The sequence below is a fragment of the Setaria italica genome, chromosome III (genome assembly GCF_000263155.2).
Source record: "Setaria italica strain Yugu1 chromosome III, Setaria_italica_v2.0, whole genome shotgun sequence".
NCBI lineage: Eukaryota > Viridiplantae > Streptophyta > Magnoliopsida > Poales > Poaceae > Setaria > Setaria italica.
This window is the reverse complement of record NC_028452.1, coordinates 18,327,705-18,349,223: the sequence shown is the minus strand read 5'-3', so window position 1 is coordinate 18,349,223 and position 21,519 is coordinate 18,327,705. Positions and strand designations below refer to the sequence as shown.

The following is a 21,519-nucleotide window of genomic DNA, read 5'->3' as shown; positions in this document are numbered from 1 at the left end:
CCTCTTCAGGAACTGTATGAAACAGGTGGGTAGATAAAATAGCGCTTTTGGACTTACAGCTCGGTTCGAAATCGAATGATGGACCCAAGACCGACTGAGTCATGAACGAGTACAGGCTCCCCGACGTTTGCTAGATTGTTGGCAGACCGCCGGCAACTCATCACCCCAAGGTACGGTACATGAATACGACATTGACTTTGACTTAGCCGAGTCGTCGTCGTCGTCGTCGTCGTCTCTGCTAGTAGCTACGATGGAGTAGCTAGGTGTGCTTGATGGCCCTCGTAGCATCGCGCGTGCTTTGAAAAGTAGCGGCCTGTGTCATGTCAATTGTCAGGTGGAGCAGGACGGGGGCGGTGGGCTCACCTTGCCGTGGACGGCGGCGGCGATGGTGAGGTACCAGGCGGTGTAGGTGGTCATGCCGAGGCCGAGGAAGGACCAGACGCGGTAGTTGTGGAAGGAGGGGATGAAGACGCTGGTGGCGCAGCAGGCGCCGAAGATGTACGTCCACGTCCGCTTGTCCAGCCGGTCGTTGATGTAGTAGATGTTGCTGCGTGCCATTGAGTTCAAGTTCAGTTCATCCATCAGAGACAGAACATGTGCTAGAAGTGCCAGTTAACAGGAGGAGTCTGACTGACCTTGCGCAGGCGATCAGCTGGATGACCGAGCCGAAGAGCAGGAACGTGCAGTTGAACGCGAGCCCGGCGGCCTTCCAGTACGGGCCCAGGAGCCCGTCCAGGACCTCGAACCACTGGTCAACGGCCAGGAAAAAGAAATCAGTTTTATACATTCAGTTTGATGCGTGTACTGGTGCAAGTAAACAGGTGCATGCCGATGGCGTTGTCGTTTTGCTTAGCGTTCAGTTCAGGAGAGAAATGGCTGGCGAGGTCGGCACTCGGCAGGCACACAGCTAGCAAAGCGCCTTTCCGCTGGGCAAGCAACACTACTCATGAGTCATGACTCACTCCCCGAAATTCCAAAGCACATCGATCGCACGGCGTGACCGACCACGGCCAGCGGATCCAATTCCCATGCCCCCCCAGCCGAAGAAAAGCAGCATGAGTGCTGCGCAGAAACCGTGCGCCGGGGAAGCCGGCGAGGAAACGAAACTGGAAACGGTTGCGGAGGTGCGAGTGCGAGAATGGAGGAGGGGGCGGCGACCGACCGACCGACCTGGATGACGTGGTTCTTGAAGCTGACGCCTTCCTTCTCCTTGCGGGCGCGGTACTCGACGTAGAGGACGCTGATGAGGTAGGCCGTCCAGCTGCCCATGAGGCCATAGAAGACCTGCAGCAGCACGCCGGAGACCATGCCCAGCTGAGAGAACGAGTAGGGCAGCGTCAGCAGCACCTGTGCCACCTGCCATCACAAAACGCACCGGTGAGGTGATCATCCTCTGTAAGCGCCGCGGCCGCGATCGATCCATGCAAACGCGACGAACATCTTTGGCAATACGTACCTGGTTGGAGGCGCAGCTGAACCAGGCGTCCCAGACGGAGCCACCGTGCCACAGGAGGCTCTTGAGGCCGAACCCGCCGTCGCGCTGCTGCTGCTGCTCGGCGTCGTCGCCGATGCCCATCGCGCGCACCTCCCCGTCCTTGCTGTTCCCGGCGTCCGCCACGATGGCGTCCTCCGCCAGCTCGCCCGGCACCATCCTCCCTGCTCCCCGCCGCCGCCGCAGGCGAACCGGCGCGCTCGCTGTCAACACGAAACCACGAAGCGAGCACGCTTTGCTGCAGGAGGCCGAAGGAGCAGAGGCCGGGTGGTGGAAACTGGAATGACGCGGGGCTAGTAAAAATAGGGGGAGGTCGTCGGCGGGTGCGGCTGCGCGACGCGCCGCAGGATTTACTGTCCTGTCGAGGCGTGGGTTGGAAAAGACGCGAACTTCGCTCAGGCGGCGCGGGCAGGCAGGCGCCGCGAGGAAGGAGCAGCGCCGCCGGAGCTGCAGAGCTCGCGCAGAATTTACTCCGGCCCGGCTGGCAGCGCCGATGTCTCTCTGTGCTTTACTAGCAGGAAAACTAGCAGAGCGGCCGAGCCGACGCGGCGGTACGGCGTGCGTTTCGGGTGATCTGCCGCAGAGAATTTGGGCGTGAGAGCTGGGGGGGTTTGCGAGGGGGAGCCGCATGCCACTTTTATAACGCCGGAGACCCGTCTCTTTCGGTCCTGTCCCACGCGGCCTAACCTTTGGCTTCCTTGCTGGCCGCTGCCATCCCTTCCATCGTTTTTACCTGCAAGGCTGCAATCTAGTAATCTCCGTGGAGTCTATGGGCTGCCAGCCAGTCTGCCCGCCACATCTTTGCTCACTGGCTACTGGTGCCACATAATTTTTCACCAACGTTCGCCAGACGATGTCTCTTGGACGGGACGGCTCCATTTATGATTTGTTCGCTGGTTCTGTGTTGGGTGAGCATGCCTTTGATACGAGGTGCTAAACTTTAGCAGGGTCATATCGGATATTCGGATACTAATTAGAATGACTAAATATAAGCTAATTACAAAACTAATTGCACAGATGGAGTCTAATTCGCGAGACGAATCTATTAAGGCTAATTAATCCATCATTAGCAAATGGTTACTGTAGCATCACATTGTCAAATCGTGAACTAATTAGGCTTAATAGATTCGTCTCGTGAATTAGACTCTATCTGTGCAATTAGTTTTGTAATTAGACTATGTTTCATACTCCTAATTAGTATCCAAACATCCAATGTGACAGGTGCTAAAGTTTAGCACGGTATTCCACTTTGAGCTGTATCCATCCTTTCCTAGCCAAAATAGTGTAAACTTTTTTTTCTTTGGAGAAAAAATTGTGTTAGCTGTTTGAAGCTACTTGGCCCTTGTTCTCTTACCTCCAAACTCCCAACTTTTACACTATGCAAAAAGAAGATTCCCCATCACATCAAACTTGCGGTACATGCATGGAGTACTAAATGTAGACGAAATCAAAAACTAATTGCACAGTTTTGTTGTACTTTGCGAGACGAATCTTTTGAGCCTAATTAGTCAATATTTGGACAATAATTCACAAATACAAACGAAACGCTACAGTGTTGCTACAGTAATTTGGCACCTCCCAAATTCGCGAAGTAAACAAGGGCTTGATGGAGTTCTGGACAGAAAATGCAATGCAGCAGCATTTTGGTGTTGTTCCATGCACAGCCAGGAACAAGCTCATCACGACAGCAGTAGAGCAATAACTCGCTTCTTTGGAAATGAGCAGCCGAGCCAGCCGTTGATGGAATCAGTGTGCTCATTCATGGTTTCTCCGAAAGAGGACTGGACTGGAAGAGCCTGCTGCCGTGTGTGAGGTGTTGCTTACGCGCGAAGGTGTCGAGAGTACGCTGAAAACGTGATGCGAGGGCGTCATTCGTCCGTTGGATGTGTCTGTCGTCATCACCCATCACTAGACCATGTGTGCTCCAGGGGTCCTTGATTCTTCCGTCAGCAGTCAGCAGTCAGCAATCAGTAATTCGTAATTCAGGGGTGTTTGGGAACACCGTGCTAAATTTTAGCACATGTCACATCGAATATTTGATACTAATTAGGAGTATTAAATATAGTCTAATTACAAAACTAATTGCACAGATGGAGTCTAATTCGTGAGATGAATCTATTAAGGCTAATTAATTTATCGTTAGCAAATAGTTACTGTAGCACCACATTGTCAAATCATGGACTAATTAGGCTTAATAGATTCGTCTCGCGAATTAGACTCCATCTGTGCAATTAGTTTTGTAATTAGCTCATGTTTAGTTCTTCTAATTAGTATCCGAATATCCGATATGACCCTGCTAAAGTTTAGCACCTCGTATCCAAACACCCCAGTATGTTATCTTTTTTTTCGAATCGCCTCCAAAAGAGTAAGCCGGTGAGTGTACTCTTCACAAAATTATTCCACCGTACATGCATACCACACTGCTGGGAAAAAAAATGCGTTCGCCAACATACTAGACTGTGCTAGATGACATGTGGGACCATGCTCCACAATTAACATTTCCTGAATGTGATCAACATGTACCTTCCGGCTGAGGTATTTTTTGCAACTTTCAGGAACATGTTCTGCATTGAGGTACCTTCAGTCAGGAGTGTAATTCACGTTCCTGAATTTGCACGTGCTTCTAGCTGAGGTATACGTATTTGCAGCTTTCACAGTACATATTGTGCAAATGGTTCCAAATTAGCATGTTCTCTCACCCAGATCCCCTAAACGTCAAGTCCAGCATGTGCACCGACCGTACCTAAGGCGAGTTCCTTAAACTAGTGTAGTTGCGCCACTCGTGTCGTTAAACTTGTCAAATTAGAGTCACCCATCAGTAGTGTCTGTCCATGTCGTGGTGTGACCCTTGTCCGATGCACAGCACGACATGACCGAAATCACCTTAACTCCCGTGACAACCTTGTGCACCCCGTGTCTCAAATCCAGGGACATGCACCTTCCATTACACATTTCCAATCGCCTTTTTACGGTGTAGCGCACCATGGATATGTACAAATCTGCGCGGCTACACATGATCCACGGAGCTCATCGATCGTGCAGTGGGAGAGCTCTCTCAGGCAGGGCTCCCACACGAGGACTTGAGCGGTTGAGCGTGATGCTTCCCATGGGCCACGTACGAGAAGGCCTCGGGCGAAGACTTAACGACGAGCGAGCCTGCTGCTCCGGTGGAGAGCACTGAGAGCACGCTGGAGCTCCGCTTTGGATTCGAATTTCAGAAAGGCTATGCCGATAGATTAGACGGAAAGGTACCGGCGAACATCATCATAATAATGCGCGATTAGACATGTGGCTAAGATCTGCCCTTCTCCAGTGTCCTCTGCACCCATGTGTACAGTTGGTGACCACGCACGGCGTGTGTGCACTCCCTGAGAAAATATGATGCAGTCCTATTTCAGGCATATCATGACATGAAAGCACTGCAAAAATTTGTTCCATCTCGCATTATTCTACTACTACTACCTGGGAATGAAAACCGTTCCGGTTCGTCCTTTTTTATGCCCTGGCACACGTTGAAGAAAAGGCTTTTAATTTCTGTGATGGTGAACATAATATTCCTGTGGTTTTATACTTCAGATTGGGAATAGTCAGATGTAACCGAGGACATTATACTAAGCCTAGGCTACGCCTAACACACCACCCAAAGTATTTTTTTCTGATAGATTCTTGCCTTTGGCGATATGGCCCAGATCCTGCGTAAATTCCACTCAGGCTTATCGGAGCCTTTCGATGGAATCGGTTCCGGATAGGAGCGGTAGATGTCTAGCAACACTTTCGCCAGCCTCCTGACGGAAAGCGACGTGCAAATATCACCATCGTCTAATGGCTATGTGTTGTCTACGCATGTAGCTTCCACGATCGCAGGCATAGGCATATATCCCCCTTGAACGCATATAATGCCCACAAAAAATAAAATAAAAGACAAGTTGTAATGTCCAAGATGAGCTAAGATGTAAATAGGCTTATGAGAAGTTGAAGATCCACCACCCACACGAGGGCATCAACAATAGTTGGGAGATAACCATTGCCTCCAATATTGTCCACATCACCATAGCTTTTATAATGGCGACATTTGCATGGTGTATGAGATGCTGCCTGTAATTCTTTTCAATTTGAACATAAAAAATCTACAGGACAAGAAACACAAAGGGAAAAATTTCCATCAGGGTGAAGTGATTTGATTTTAATAGTTTGGGGCATTGAATGATATAGGAGATGTGTTGACAAAACTCTAGTCAACATACTGAATGTGCTAGACATATGGATCATGACCGATCAACCTCGCAAACTCGTTCGATCCTGTGCAAACCGGTGAATATCCTTCATTATATCTCTTCGCTTTGCAATATCACAAAAAAAAATTATAGGTGACATAACAGTAATTGAATGAGAATAAACTCTTATTAAGAGTGGCCTAATATATACAAGCCTAAAAAAAATCCTAGGCGATGTGACAGCAATCAAATGAGAATAAAACTCCCATCAAAATGGCATATATATATATACGAGCCTTATGACAATCTTGACAGATAACAGCAATTTATGACCTGAGATAGCAACAAATTAAAATTAGAGATATGCTAAATTTTAGTAGATACTAGTACTAAATCTTGATATCTTCCTAGATATTTAGATAGGAAAATTTTACTACTCCCTCATTTCCAAATTGTAGGTTGTTTTAGCTTTTCTAGGTTCATAGAGGTTAGGTGCATGCAAACATCTATGAACCTAGAAAAGTCAAAACGGACATTAGGTGTAATTTGAAATGGAGGGAGTAGTAGATAGTACGAAGGCACTGTTTGTATAAGTTGATTATAGGTCATGGGTACTATGGTAAAAAACCATTTGGGATCACATTAAGATCACAAATAATATGAAATAAGTTAGCTTTGAGCAGTTTATTTCAGATTACTTGTGGTCGATCCAAGAACTGCGCAACTTGTTCAGAGCTGTACTGTACATCATGCCCTGCGCACGAGACTAGCACAGTCACGAAAACGTCACCGATACGTCAGCTAAGCAGATACGCCAACGCTAACGGGTAGTTGGTTCGAAACACCGTTCGGCGATCGATAGGATTGGACGTGCCTGCCTGCTGGTTGGCACACAGACCTGAGGAAGACGATCGAGCACAGATAGTCCTCTCCACACCACACTTGCGCCTGCCCGTCGCATGTCGCGAAACGATCGATCAAGCAAGGGGTTTTGGCGCTTGGCAGCGCCGGAAGAACACTACTCCAAGGATCCTAGATGCAATGATTATCTGGGCGCCGTCCGCCGAACCTGAAGAAAGCTACGTTTTTTTGTGGAGGCGAGTCTAATCGCCGGTTAGTGGTAGTACATTTAAAGTAAAAACCACTTGCTTTTGACAGCTGATTGCTTCGGTGCTACTACCGTTGCTAGTTTGCTTTGTTGTTCTTGGCCGGATTGGGTCGATTGGTTTTGCAATGGCATTGCAGCGGCATGTATGTCGCCGTTCGTTCCCGGTACTAGCTACTAGCTAGGCTTTGTAGTTGTAGCTGGGTGAAATGAAAAGTATCCGTGGCTTTGGTTCAGTTCGCGGTTCGCCCGGCCTTCCTGTACAAGCACTGTGGTCTTGTCTTGGCTGACTACTCGTGCGTAATGGATCAGCACCATCTACTTCCATGTTCGTTCATTGGCCTAATGACATCGAATGGAGTGGCTAGGCTGAATGCCTCTTGCAAAGAGGGTCTGGAACTCGCTGGATTTCGGGAGTTCCTCCGGACCTCGCCCCACCTGAACGAGCGAGGCCCAAGCATTGCGCGTCGTTTCACGGCGAGGGTCGCCCTTGCCATGACGACCGGCTACTGCACCTGTGCCTAGTGGCGCAGGCACTACGAACACGACCGCTGCCCACCGGCCACCGCGTCCTGCGGCTGATGAAAAACGACGCGAAGCTGCGAGTGCGAGGCCGGCCCGGCCGGCGCCCGGTGGCGCCAACGCAGACGGACGGGCGAGCGCGTGCCTGGGCTCTGTTCCGTGCCGCTGCTGCAGGTGCCTTCGCCTGTTCCCCTCTTGTCTGCACCTGGCCCTGGGTTGATCGATGCAGGGCTTGCAGGACGCAGCAGTGCTGCACTTCCTGACAGTATTATGGCGTCGTCGCAGCGCATGCCAACCATCTTCCCGACACTCAAATGATGGTGCCGCCGCGCCGCTTCAGAAATGGTCGAATGGGGAGTAGCAATCTGGTGGCGAACTAGTTGGTGATCGATTCTGTTCCGCTTCCGCCAGATTCAGACAAACTGGATACTGCAGCATTGCACTCAAGGGAGGGGGGACTCCAAGGTGCAGTTCCAAACGTTGTCTGACGCTGACTGAACTGAACCCATTCAGATGTCCACCAACAATGTGCACTGCTTATCAAAAAAAAAAAAAGTGCACTGCAGCGTTGGTTCCTGATTGGTAAAAACTCAAGAGCCGCATGCTTCTTTTTCGTCGATCATTTCAAACCAAAACCAAACATGCTTGCCCCTTCCAAAGAGAACCGCAAGAAATCCCCCAAGCGCAACGAATCACAGTTCACAGATTTAATAAAAGAAAACTGATCAGGCATATCACAGCACCAGCAAACAGATCAGATATAGTCTTAAGCATACCAAAGGTTCTTATTTAGATCAAACTCGAGCAGGCAAAAGTACGACCCAACAGTACCACGACATAGTTCAACGACATAAATTCAGAGTCTTCGCCGTCCATAGAAGGCGCTTATTTAAGCACTCGTTGTGAACTCCAGCAGACAAAAGCACGAACGACAGTAACACGACGACATAGTTCAACGAAGGAAATTCAGAGTCTTCGCCGTCCACAGAAGGCGGTTATTCAAACTGGTTCTGAGCTGCTGTGACGCAGCTCCCTTTATTTGTAGCCAGTCTCATCAGAGGCTGGCTTGGTTCCTCACCTCAGATTAAATGGCGCCGCCGCCACGCTGGTTCTGGCCAGCTGGTGCGTTGGCACTGAAAGGCATGCCGGCCAGTCCCGGGGCCGCGGGATCAAAGCCAGCGTCGCCATGCGCCTCGTCGCCGCCAGCGCCGCTGTTGATGTAGCGATGGCTCGGCCCGGCCTCCTGGTAGTAGCTGCCTGCAGGGCAGGTGGCGTGGCCGTACACTTGCTGCCCTCCGAACGGGTAGTACGGGAACAGCAGGGGGTTGTAGTATCCGGCAGCCGCGGCGGCGGCGGCCTGGTTGACAGGAGCGGAGCTGTGCCCCGGCGTCGGCTGCAGGTGCACGTAGCGCACGTAGCCGTCAGCGTCGTACGTAGCGTACACGTGGTCTTGCGTTGGCTCTGGCGCCTCCATCATCGGCGGAGGCAGCGACGCAGCGTGCCGCCGCACAGCATGTGCAGCCACCACTGGTCGTCGGGTGAGTTGGAGCCCGACGATGGCTCCGCGACGGCTGGGTTGTCGTCCGCCTGCCAGCTGGCCGACGCAGCATCATCATCCAGCATCGACGGGTCGGCGGCGGCGCTGGCCGGGGCGCCCGCCACCTTCAGCTTGCCGTTGTCGCGCAGCTCACGGATGTAGAGCTCGAGGACCATGGAGAGGGTCGCCTTCCTGACGGCGGCCGTCTCAATCGTCTTGCTCCGGCACTTCGCTTCCAGCCAGCGCCTGGTCGCGTTCCAGTGGTTCTTGATGCTGTTATCTGAGCGTACCCCTTAAATCAAAACCTCAAAGGTGAAACGGAGGTTCTCTGTATTTTTTTTAGTCACGAAAATACTTCCAACTCCAGCAATAGTCCTATCCCAAAATAGGGAAACAAGTAGAGGACCTGGCCTATTTCCAAAATAGGGAGACAAGTAGAGGGTCTGTTGGAGTAACCTCTAAACTTTTTAAGGAGGTTATTTAGAGGATCTGCTGAAGTTGCTCTCTGGTCGACCAGGGATGCGCTTCGCCATCTTAGCCCATTTGTTGCCGTGCTTCCGGTGCAAGGCTACAATCACCTTCTCCTCCTTTTCCGTCCAGGCAGTCGTCTGCAGAACGAGATGCGTTCAAACACAAATTGTTGGAGTATGTGAGTAAAAATGTTTAAAATATGTTTGAATGTTGTTTTAGCTTTTTTATGTACATAGATATAATGTATGTCTAAATGTATAATAATATCTATAAACTTAGAAAAACTAAAACGACCTACAATTTGAAACGGATGGAGTACTTATTGTGATCTAGTTTGCAAGTTGAATGGTATATACTCCCTCCGTTCGAAATTGTAGGTCATTTGGGCATTTCTAAATTCATAGATTTTGCTATGTATCTAGACATAAGAGTGTATCTAAGTGCATATCAAAATCTATAAATTAAAAATGTCAAAACGATCTAAAATTTGAAACATGAATTTAAAAATGCCAAAACGATGATGGAGGAAGTACTAATACAAAATTATGGAAGGAGCGCTACTATGTACAGCAATAAATGTATACCAAATTCCTTGTTAGTACGTCGTTAGGATATATGCATGTACTTATTCAAGTTCCTTCCACATAAATTCTTTGATGAAATTGAAAGCCGATCAAAAACTTACTGGACGGAAATATATAGTCTCATGCTAACAAAAAAAGGACAGCCATATCTATAAACTTCCATATATCAACCCAATAAAAAGGAAAACATCAACCTGTCCATATATTGTTTCACTATTAATTTATGGTTCAGACTGCATACGAGATTACGAGGCATGATCATCAATAGCTAGTTTGAACTATGTAGGAAAAAAATCTAGAAAATCATTCTATCAAATACAAATGTAGCAAATTGATTGTGCATGAATATCTATTTAGAAACATAATATAAAATATCCAAAAAAAAACACAAAATCAAGTACAATTTCTACAAAACTTATTTGTACATATACAAGTATTTAGATCCAAAAAAGAACATAAAAACAAAGAAGTATCCTTAAGAAATTGATTTGTATGTATACAGGTACAAAATATCAAGAAAGTGCAATTATATCACTGATCCATACATAATGTAGCTTAGAAATTTGATTTCCAGTTGAAGATCTTCCTGTTTCACGGATTCTAGGATTTAAATCTCCACATATCAATGAAAAATCCTAAATACCCCCCACTAGCTACTTGTTGTTCCCTTTTTCACATGAAAATTCTAGGCTAAAAAGTATGCACAGTGGCTAATAGCACGTTCAAGAACAAAATGATCTCCCAGATCCTATCCTATGTACTTACGAAAATATTCTCCAGTGATCACATAAGGGATAATAGAAGCATGATATTGCAGTATACACAGATTATAACAAATAATCTGAAGGAAAACATATATATGCATCTAGAAATCAATATTAAAAGGACCATTCAAAAAATTGAAAGACCTTAATATCAGGGCTCAAATGGTTGAGCCATCTCTCTCTGCATTGCTTTCCAATCCTGTCAGGGAGATTCTTTGCAATCATTGACCACTTCTTTTCACCTAGCTTCTTCACATGCTTTTCTAGCGATCTGAATAAAAAAAGGAACTTCACTTATCACCCTTGCAAGCCAACACATAATGGGTGCATAAAGATTTTGCGGGTACAAGCCAAGGTGCAGGTATAATACCCATATATAAATTTTCTGCTTTTTATAAATTGAACAGGGATATACTGTATAGTCACGGGGCAAATTTTGCTGGGATCAACTATGCTACAATACTCAGGTTTCATTTTGAGACTGCTACAATTCAAACCTTGAGTATTACTGGAGGGGAATTGGATATGCAATTAATAGGGGCCATATATTCGCCTTCAAATTATACTACTCAATGATGGAATTTTGGTAATTAAGAATTGTAGAAAAATCATGGTTAGATGGCCCATATGTATACACTTGAAAGATCAACAAGTCTTATCATGGGATGGACAAGTGTGAAAGAGAAATCATCTACTCCATGGAACAAGCAGAAAAACCTTGTATGGTCACAATGTACACAAGGCGAGAAAATTCTGGACAAGGATTTACACCATGAGAAACATTGAAGCTATATTGTTGTACCTGTCCTCGTCAAGTGTCCGCTGCCCTCTTTGGTTGTAGGTCCTAGCGTCCTCTTCGGCATTTACCTGGCTCACTAGTGTATTCTCAGAGGGAACGGTATTTCCCAGAAGTGCATGATTACCGCATATAGCGCCGCCATAACCAAGACCGCCGTCCGCCGCTGGTACCCGAAAAATCGGCAACATTTTGTTGCGGAATCTTGCCATCTTGCGGGACATGGTTTTCCCCAACAAGATGGACATCGCCGGCTGCAATCAGAGGATAAGAAAAGGTACCGTACATGTTGTCGACCTGGTGCTCGTCGGAGATGTACGAATCCATGGATGCGAGAGCACCGGTGATGAGCTCCTGATGCAAGGAGCGGCTTGTAGCCCCAATCCTCCTCGCCACCGGCTCATGGAACATGGATCTCTCCATCCCGATCTGGATCGCCATTGCGAGCTCGAAATGATTGTGTAATCAGTAACGGAAGAAAGCAATAAATTAAATCCAAGGGATATCTGAAGGAGGTAGGGCCGACGCTATATAGATCGACTTCATCATCTTGACCGTTGACACCGTAAGAATCCAAATGATCCTTTGCCTAAAAAGGTTCATTTTCCTAAATTTTTTTATTTAAGACTTGACTTGTAGAAATACCCGTGCGTTGCTACGGGTCTTTACACGCTCTCAGGTTATTATTCTCTTATTTCATCTATGCTCGCTTAGCTTCTATATTGATGTTGTCGCCTCCACACCACCACCCGTGCTTTAGCCAAAGTCTACGCGGATAGCGGTCTGTATGATGGTAAAGAGCAGTATGAGAGGGTGGGGTTTCGCTACTGGATGGCGTCCAGCCATTCACCAACTACTGGAATTTCATGATTTTCTTAGAATTTCTCTTTTCGTAAGAAGATTTAGAGCACCCAAGAGAGACATATTAAAATAAAAGACCTCATGATGTTTGAAGTTTAGATAACTTGATATTGAATACAAAGGTAACTAAATAAAGCTATAATGTGAAAATGTTAAATCACCGAGCATTGCACAACGAAGGTCGTCATAATTGGTAAGTAACTCTCCTAGGCAATATACAGAGATACGGAATGACATTCACGTGTACCAGCCTTACTACATAATGCAGCCCAAACCAGCCCACTACACCCAATCGGCCAACTCCCTAAATTCCGTAGCCTTGGTATCCCTCACCTCTTTCTCTTGATCTCCCTCGCGGCTCGCGCCGTCACGAGCTCCTCGTGTTTGTTCCCGTCACCGCTCCCCTCTGTCCCCCACTACGACTGCGTGAGGAGGCCGTAGCCATGGTGAGGAGCTCATCAGTGCTACGGTATCTCCCCACCGTTCCGCCCTCTTGGTCTCTTGTTTCTATTCGCGTCGGGATGCTTAGGTCCGACACGCCGCTAGGGTTTGGCCGGCAGCGCACCTGGCCGGTGGTGGCTGCTGCCCACTTCGGAATCCTCCTCCTAGGCGCCAGCGACCCTTTGCCCCCACGCCATCGCCCTGTCCACCTCTTTCCGTCCTCCTCGTACTTGGCGCTGGACGCAGGACCAGGTCCGGCTAGCGGTGAGGCTCCTGCCTGGCGGTACCCCTTGCTGGCGGCTCCCAGTCATCCCCATCACGTATTCCGACGGCATCCACACCCCCACGACAGCGCCCTTGTCGTCCTCCCTCCACACTTCTCTCAGGAGATCTGTAAGTGACCCAAATTAATTCCTCCCATTCTGTTAGTGACCAAAACTGATTGGATTTGAGTAGTAATCATTGGATTCGTTTAGGAATCATTTGATTTGTTTACCACTTGTTCCATTTGTTTAGGAATTATTGGATTCATTGGATTTGTTCAATTTGAGATTTCTATAGAGGAAAAGCTGCTTTTATTGAAGTCACTTGGGGTTACCCCTTTGGTTGACTTTTAGCTTTTTTGTAAGCCAAAGCACCTAAAAAGCCAAACCAAAGGGACCCTAAAGCACATAAATGGCATTACTTTTCTCGAAAGTAAAAGAAAGTCATTGAGTCTACTCCTCTACCACAAGCTATGGCAAGACAAAAGGGAAATGGAAGCATTACAACTACATGAGACAAGCTAGCATTACAACTACCTGAGACAAGCGTGTTAGGCGGGTGGGATAAAAAAAACCCAGAGGCATCACTCATGAGGACTGCAGGTTGATTTCATTAAAGGCCGACCCGTGCGTTGCACGGGAGGAAAAAATATATCGCACGTCTTAATACACATGGCGCAAAAATTGGTTTATAATTTAATGTTGTTTTTAAGATTTGAATTATGTCTTTACCAAATTGAATTGATGAATTACTGAATATAATTTATTTCTCTCTTCATGTTTACTAAATTTTTAAGTTTTTAAAGAGTAGTAAGATCTGAAGTGCTGTATACTATTCATAAAGGTGTATCTTCTCTAGCAGTTGTGACTTCAGAATATTGCTTTTAATAATCACTTATTTTGTGAGGACTTCTATATACACAACGTTTTTTGTGTATGTCTTAGTTGTATTGATCTTCGTCTTCTCTTCATCATGTAGACCTGTCAGTATCTTTATGTTTTTTTGTCATTGTTGCCCTGGAAAGCGCGACATACAGTTAGCCATGTGAGAAAACTGGTTCAGGTAGGTACACACCAACTGTTGGTATTGTCTGCCCTTGTGATTTGTTTATTGTCATGACGAAGCTTAGTCTGACAGGAAATTGTTTCCTCTTAAGACGAAATGGGAACATCTCATTGTCAGAGGGGCATAATAGGATTCTAGGCAAGAAAACTCTTATCCCAGGATGCTATCCCAATACAATTTCTGCATTAATTGAATTTTTTTGAAATCCGCGTACTACCAATCTTGTGCCATTGCAAAGTCCATTAGTTGGGTTGATATTCCTGAGTAGTATGATGGGACAATTAATTTTTAGCTTCAACATATGTGGCGTTAGTCCATTTGGTGTAAGTTTGTTCAGGAATTCTGGTGGATAGTAGTTATGAGGATCGTCTTCTACTGAATCAAAGATGTGATATACCATCTCATCTCCTTGGAAATGTTCAATCATTTTTAGATTTCTGTTGTCCACGCAATCATTCCTTGTTGATAAGATTGCTCTTGAAGTGATGTATTTTGGATCTTTTAGGAGAGTATTGTCCGTTTGATAGATATTGTGGATCAATGTATCGAGGCCATTGTCATTTGGTGTATGTTGCACGCATATATTTGTAGATAGACATATTTCTCCATTTTCATTTGTCTCTTCGGTGCCATTTCCTATACGCAGTAGGTATTCTGCGAACCATGGGTCTTTATGTGCCCTCATGTTGTGCACGAGCTTTAATCGGTGCATGCAATTCCAAAGGTCGGACCTTCTTAGTGATGTATCCACTATCTGGGCTCTTGTTCCCTTTCGCACAACAGGCAGAATTTGTCTAAAATCTCCACCAAATACCACTATTTTTCCACCAAATGGAAGATTTGGGCAGTCCATTATGTCCCTCGTACTTTTGCTTAGAGCTTCAACTGCTTGCCTCTTAGTCATAGATGCTTCATCCCAAATAATTAATGAAGTTGTTTGAAGTAGCTTGGTTGTCCCACTTTATTTTGTGAATGAACAAATAGATCCATCATGTATTCTTAGTGGTATCTTGAATCTAGAGTGGGCGGTTCTGCCCCCTGGCATTATTGAAGCTGCTACACCAAATGTTGCTATAGCTAAAGCAATCTTACCTTGTCCACGGACTGTAGCCAGTAGCGCTCTATATAGAAAAGTTTTTCCTGTGCCTCCCGGTCCATCGACAAAGAATAGGCCTCCTGAATCACTGTTAACTGTGGCTAGAATTTTTTCATATGCAGCCCTTTGTTCCTTGTTCAGGTATGTATGCAAAGATGCGTCCTCTGGGTCTACCTCAATCATGGATTCCTCGATGATTTCTCTAGGTACATCGTTTGTCGTGTTTGCTGTTCGTCAATCTCTGGAAGAGGAAATGACCGTATGTCTTTGCCCATTGATTGCAACATATCCCTGATATTTTTCAGCACCATTTGTTGGACCATATGTTTGCATTTGCAGTTTCTACTATAGTCTTCTGACATTGCTTCAAGGTGGTTGTTCCATAGTGTACGAATATTGCTGGGCTCACAAAACACCAGAATTGTTGCAAAGAGGCGTCGTAGTGATGATGGCATACGAAACAACTCAGCTTCTATCATGCAGTCATCTATTGTATTGTCTGCTTCAATTAGTCCCCTTTTTGTGCAGATTCTTGAAAGGTTGGCACTATTTTGCCATCAATTGTTCATAAGTCTTCGTAGCACGTGGCTCCTGTCACGTGGTTTAGTAGAACTTGAAGGTAATTGAGGGATATGGGTATCCTATGGGTCCCCACTGACCCGGATACTGGCCGGACCTGACAAGTGGGCCCGCCCGACCAGGGTGTATGGGCCAAGGATATGAAGATACTTGGAGTACAAGTCAAGGAGGCCGGACGATTCAAATCAGCCTGAATATTGCGGGATACGTATTGTAATCCGACTCGGATCACCTTCCATGTAACAACCAAGCAGATTAGATTCAAACCGACTTGTAACCCTAGGTCGTCAGACTATATAAAGCGGCCAAGGGCACCCCCCGAGGGTAGGCAATCCCAACACATCAACTCTTGAGCAATACAAACCCTAACATGACGTAGGGTATTACTCCCCAACATGACGTAGGGTATTACTCTCCAAAGGTCCGAACCTGTTTAAAACCCTCATGTCCTTTGTGTTCTCGCGATCACCTTCGAGTTCTTGGTTTTGCAATCGACTCCACCTACAAATCAACCACTTGGGTAACCTCCTGGTGGACTGCTGGGCTTATAAATCTGACAGTTTTATCGGTCTCCTTCACCCGGATGTGCAACTACTATTCTGCCAACCTGGTATGTAGCTTTCCGTTTCCTCTGTTTCCAAAACTTTCCCTGTTTGTTCCAAGTATAGTGTTCAGGAAAATCCCTATATAGTATGCCTCGTGCTTTTTCATGTAACCTGTTAGTTTCAAAGTATGCAGTTAACATTGACCTTTCCGTGCCATCACAGTTGATAACGTTCTCAGTTTTTTCTTTTCCATGGTATGAAACCATGCGCATGTTTGGGAGATGAAGCTGCAGTTGTATGACTGGTGGGTTTATCTTGCTTAATTCGAAGCCATATATTCTCCATAGTGCTTCTGGAGGTGTAACCCACCGTGCGTTTCTGTACTATCTAATTTCATCAATTTCACCTTCATCATTTGCCCCAAATATAGAGGCCCGGTCATGTCCCTTGTAGATGTATTTGAACATGTACTTAATGGCTTTAATGCTTGAGCATACCTCAACATTTATGTGGCAGTTAAAAAAGCGCAATAGGTATGGGTTGTACGGAACAACCCATCTGTTATCTAGTTTATAGTTCCGGACTGTTTCGGTGCGACCATCATTCCGTCTTCTATACAATGGGTAGGATCCTTGCCTTGAATTGTAGTTTCATTAAATGGTCTTGGACAATTGTTTTTGCAAGATGCTCAATTCTTTGTGCAAGGGCAATTTCTGTTAAATATGCTACAAGGACCATGCATCATATGTTTGATGACCATTTTATATAGATCTGGATACTTGTGCTTGTCTGGTAGCTCGGTGGAGATTATTTTGTCATATTGCTCTGGACATGTGTACTTGTATTTTCCAGTCATTATCAGCAAGAAGTGAGCATGAGGTAGACCTCTCTTTTGGAACTCCACAACATAGGTATATGCCTTTACCTTTCCAAGAATGTGCTTTTTCAACAGTTGATTCTTCATTTCTTCTAGTTTTGCTTGAAAACCCTAACCATGAGATCTGGGCGATCTTGAGGTGTTTGAGCAAACTCTAGTTCTCGGGTGATCTCTTCCCAGTTTGGGTTGCAGGTCATTGTTAGGAATATGTCTGGCTTTCCATATTTCCGAACTAAAGCCATAACATCTAGATATCATTGCAATTTATCTCTTGGCCCTCCAATAAATGATGATGCTAGCACTGTTTGTTTTCCTACTTTATCTCCCTTTTGTTCTCATTCTTGAGTGCTATCCAGGAGTCCTTGGTATAGATCTGCCCTTATTTCTTTCTAATGATGCCATATGTAGTCCAATCTGGAGCTCTCAATCTCGATGTATGTATCAACGGCAAACTGCTGAAAAAGTCTACCACCGTGCAATCTTGGGTTGAATATGCTTGGTCTTGCATGGAATTTATAGCAGTAATATTCTCTCATGGTTACCCCCAGCTTACTTCTTGAATCTGTGTAAGAATTGGAACGCTAAAGTTAGAGGAATATTTATGTAGTTGTTTCATATATGTAAACTAAATTTAGAAGACAAAAGGATATGAAATTCTAACCTAGGTCATTGTCACTATTGTTGCCATCAACATTATCATTTCTCAATTCTTCCATTATTGTATTGGCCCTTGGGATATTTGAATGCCAACCGAGTTCAACTCTTAGAAAGATAGAGGATAAGACAATGGATCATAGCAGCCATAGTATGATCTGATGCCTTGTATTTCGTTGTTGTTTCCATGTAGTATTACATTCTTATCAAAGGTATTTCTTCTTTGATTTCCCTCAATCTGCACTGCAGCTACCTCAGAAGTTATTGGTGCATTGTATGTTCTTTTGTCTAATCTTTGGTCAAGGTTCAAGATCAGCCTATAGTCATCAAGTTTTTCGTTCTGTCCCAAACTTCTAAACTGTTTAGAGTATGGGTTTTCGCGTAGAATGTGTGTTAAAATTGTGACTACATGTTTGTCTTGTTTGTACTTTTCTTCGTGGCAACATCGATACCGATGTTCTAGGCTTGGATCATCATCGTAGAAGTACAACTCTAGATGCTTTGGATCTGAGCGACTATTTCCAAATGATTGTATATTGTGATACATCTGGCCATGAGCTCGAAAGGTGTCAATACCAGCTTTTCTCATGTCAGTGGTCTCACTGTCTAGGTGGCTATAAAGAGATGTAAATGAGAAATGTCCATTGAAAAATCTTATATTGTTCCAAAAATGTCTTGCATCAGAATCGCTGCATGTCCAAAGTCTCATGAGTTCAGGTGGTGTCTCTCGATTGGCTAATCTAATCTGTCCTTTTCTGCAGTATAACCCCTCGGATTCGTACTCAAATTTCTTTGCATTGCAGCATATACATTTTTCTTTATTTTTCAGCATGGTTGTGTCGTTTGGTATGTTGCTGTAGACAGTGTTATATGGATCTGAGATCTTTGTAGCAGTTCCTTCATCTTCTCTGATTTCCATATCCACATCTCTGTCCCATTCTGTTGAATTTTTTTATGTAAAAAAATTTAGGAAAGTATTAACATAATGATGGAAGGATTTTTTTAAAGTATTGAAGCATACCTTGACATAAGAACATGTAATGATCCTCGTTCGTGTCTTCTTCAAATATCACTCCATAATTGTGAGTACATATTTGTGTTTCTTTTGTATCATGTGAGAATTTACTTTGGAGTTGATAACCTTACCATTATCTTCATCATTTGTTAGTTGTGTTGGGGCATCAATGTCTTCTATGGTTGGACATACTAAAGAGGGTATTTATGTTGGATGGAGATTGTTAGTAAAATATATGGATGTATGTAGTCTATACAAATGTTAAAGTATTGTATACCGTGTATTAAGCATATCTTGACCAACAATACTTTTGTATTGGAATTTGCATATATTGTATTGAAATGCAAAAGTGTTGTATAGAATTCAGAGTATTACCTAGATTCATGATTTCTGGCTGTTTTTGCATTTCTATGTCATTGTCCTCTTCGCTCATGGATTCATCTTCTGATGATGATGAATAAACTATCCCCTTTTGTTTTTTCATGAATTTTTTGTTTTGACAGGCTAGCAATGTTTGCCTTTCTCCTGGCGTCACATGTTTCCTGTGTTTAACATTAAGGCTAGATGTACTGACTTCAACTGACATATCTGTTTCAATATATGCAGGATTCTCTATTGCAATTGAACCTTTCGTTGTTTTGCTGCTCCTCATTTCACGGTTAGTTATGGCTTGTTCTATTCTAGATTTCTTTTGTTCTGACTGCATATTTGCATATTTCTATCTCTCTTTTGTGCATTTTTTTGGTACTGTGTTGCATCTCTACCTTTTCTTCTATAATAGGTTTCACATGTTTTTTCAGTTTATCTTGGTTTTCTTCATCTGTCATTTTGGTATGACGCTCTGTATCTCTTTTCCTTCTCTTTTCATTTGCATCAATGACTTGTGATTGTGACTCCACTGCATGAGAATTTTGTATTCCTTATAAAACTGCTACAACTATATGTGGTTAATTTGGTAATACTAAATGTTACCTTCGTTTTTCATAGGTACAGAGTTGTTTGTTGCCATCTAGTTTGGCAAATTGAAGGGCGTTATCTGCACAATAGATTGAAATAATATAAACTTATAATAGACAGTATGACTACTGAAAAGGTAGGAGCATTTGTTTTTAGGAATTCATCTAAAATATAGTGTTCTCAGTACCAACTTGAATTTTTCTTAACATTTTTTTTCATTTCATTAGATTGAGATATGAATATTTTGCTCCGGATACATGTTTGAGATTGTGAGATGTGCCAGCAGACTTAGCAGATCGAGCATCCACATCGCCAGGACCCAAGCCTTTGGTATGAATTGCTCTGAGAAGTAATTTGCTACTTAGTAGGCTATGAAAAATACTTCTGAAGTTTTTATTGGGCAAATTACTTCTTTATGTCTGAAAATTACTCCTTTGAACATGATAATGGGGCCAGTATAAAGATACTCCTTTAACATTGCTCCTCTCTATTCCTCCCAAATTATATCTGTTTGATACTCCACTGTTGACGTTATCTGAAATTCAGATATCTGTTAAGGCATTCAGTATTACTGATGCTATCATTGTTGTTTCTTAAATATTACAAATACTAATTCCTTTTTCTTCTGAATCAGAATATGTTAGGAATCACAAGATAGTTCTGGATCAGATCGAGGATGCAACTTGGACGTGGTGGAACTTGAGGGGTAGCATTCTAGAGAATATAGCTATGGTCATTTGTACTGTCAACAGTGACTGCTAAATCAATCCTGATAGAATTGTCGCTCATGACGGAATGATATGCTTCAATTATTTCATAATTAAAATTAGGTTGGATGTTAGGAGATCCGTCCAGCCAAGTGGTCATTTAATTCATTAAGTCACTCGAACCTCTGCATAATCCCACTTGATTTATTTTGGTTTTCTTAAAAATCAGGAGGCTCTGCTAATTCAATCCTGTCGAATTGGTGTCCATGTTCCAGGTTTGTTCACCAACATAATTCAGTATTCTACCATGACTGGCGGCTCCAGGCACTGGCAATGGTCGTCGTCGTAGAATATGCTAGGAATCACAAGATAGTTATGGATCACATCGTGGATGCAAGATAGGTATGCAGTCACAGAGGATGCTGATACGTTCTACATGGAGAGACAGAGGAGAGGCTATCTACTTGCTACAGAGTCATCTGCAGTGAGACTTCGTGAGCGTGGGAGAGAAGAAGCTTCTATTAGTTTATAAGTAGGGCTTGTTATCTGTTGTTGCACAGAAATATTCTGCATTGATAGATTATGTGAGTGCAGGAGAGAAGAATCTTTGAATCTTGCTTTGATTGTTTTCTTAGTATAGATCTAAAGCAACCATGGCACTTCTATACAAAAATAACAGTTGTATCTAGGGGCCTGTTACCTTGGGTTGTATTGAGGGGCTTTTTACCTGGAAACTGAACGTGTTGTATGGCTTGCATATTGGATACTTATGCACGTATATATATTGGTGTATCGCAGTCCGTTTTATTATACGGTAAGGATTGCCTCGTGTCCTAATACAATTTGTATGTAGATTGTCCTGTTACCTAGGGTTGTATATTGGTATATCGCAGTCCGTTTTGGTATATGGTAAGGATTGACTCGTGTCCTAATACAACTTGCAGGCAGATTCTTTTATGTTGTTTTCGTGCGT

General features: G+C 44.3%; 2 protein-coding genes across 3 annotated transcripts in view; both read right to left on the bottom strand.

Annotated features, from left to right (window-relative positions):
- LOC101776449 (auxin transporter-like protein 2) overlaps positions 1–2,096 on the bottom strand; it is a 6,020-nt gene extending 3,924 nt beyond the window's left edge. For both annotated transcript variants that reach the window (XM_022825183.1, XM_004961856.3), the window contains exons 1-4: positions 1,457–2,096; positions 1,171–1,356; positions 636–748; positions 364–547 (exon numbers count right to left, since the gene is read on the bottom strand). In XM_022825183.1, coding sequence (XP_022680918.1) covers positions 364–547; positions 636–748; positions 1,171–1,356; positions 1,457–1,651 — 678 coding nt within the window. In that variant the 5' untranslated portion in view covers positions 1,652–2,096. The remainder of the gene's footprint in view (positions 1–363; positions 548–635; positions 749–1,170; positions 1,357–1,456) is intronic.
- Positions 2,097–8,094: 5,998 nt separating this feature from the next.
- LOC101776048 (transcription factor MYB98-like) lies at positions 8,095–11,978 on the bottom strand. The gene is made up of 3 exons (XM_004961855.3): positions 11,492–11,978; positions 10,834–10,960; positions 8,095–9,478 (listed from the first exon to the last, which is right to left on the bottom strand). Exons 1-3 carry the CDS (start codon positions 11,731–11,733, stop codon positions 9,347–9,349), a joined length of 501 nt encoding a protein of 166 aa, XP_004961912.1. The 5' UTR covers positions 11,734–11,978; the 3' UTR covers positions 8,095–9,346.
- Between the last annotated feature and the right edge of the window lie 9,541 nt (positions 11,979–21,519).

What these genes read in the sequence shown, in the direction of transcription:
- LOC101776048 (XM_004961855.3), bottom strand. Translation starts at nt 11,733, where the DNA reads ATGTCCATCTTGTTGGGGAAAACCATGTCCCGCAAGATGGCAAGATTC. An exon ending in CGGACACTTGACGAGGACAG is followed by an intron (nt 10,961 to 11,491) that starts GTACAACAATAT and finishes TTTTTTATTCAG; the next exon opens with ATCGCTAGAAAAGCATGTGA. An exon ending in ATTTGAGCCCTGATATTAAG is followed by an intron (nt 9,479 to 10,833) that starts GTCTTTCAATTT and finishes CTCGTTCTGCAG; the next exon opens with ACGACTGCCTGGACGGAAAA.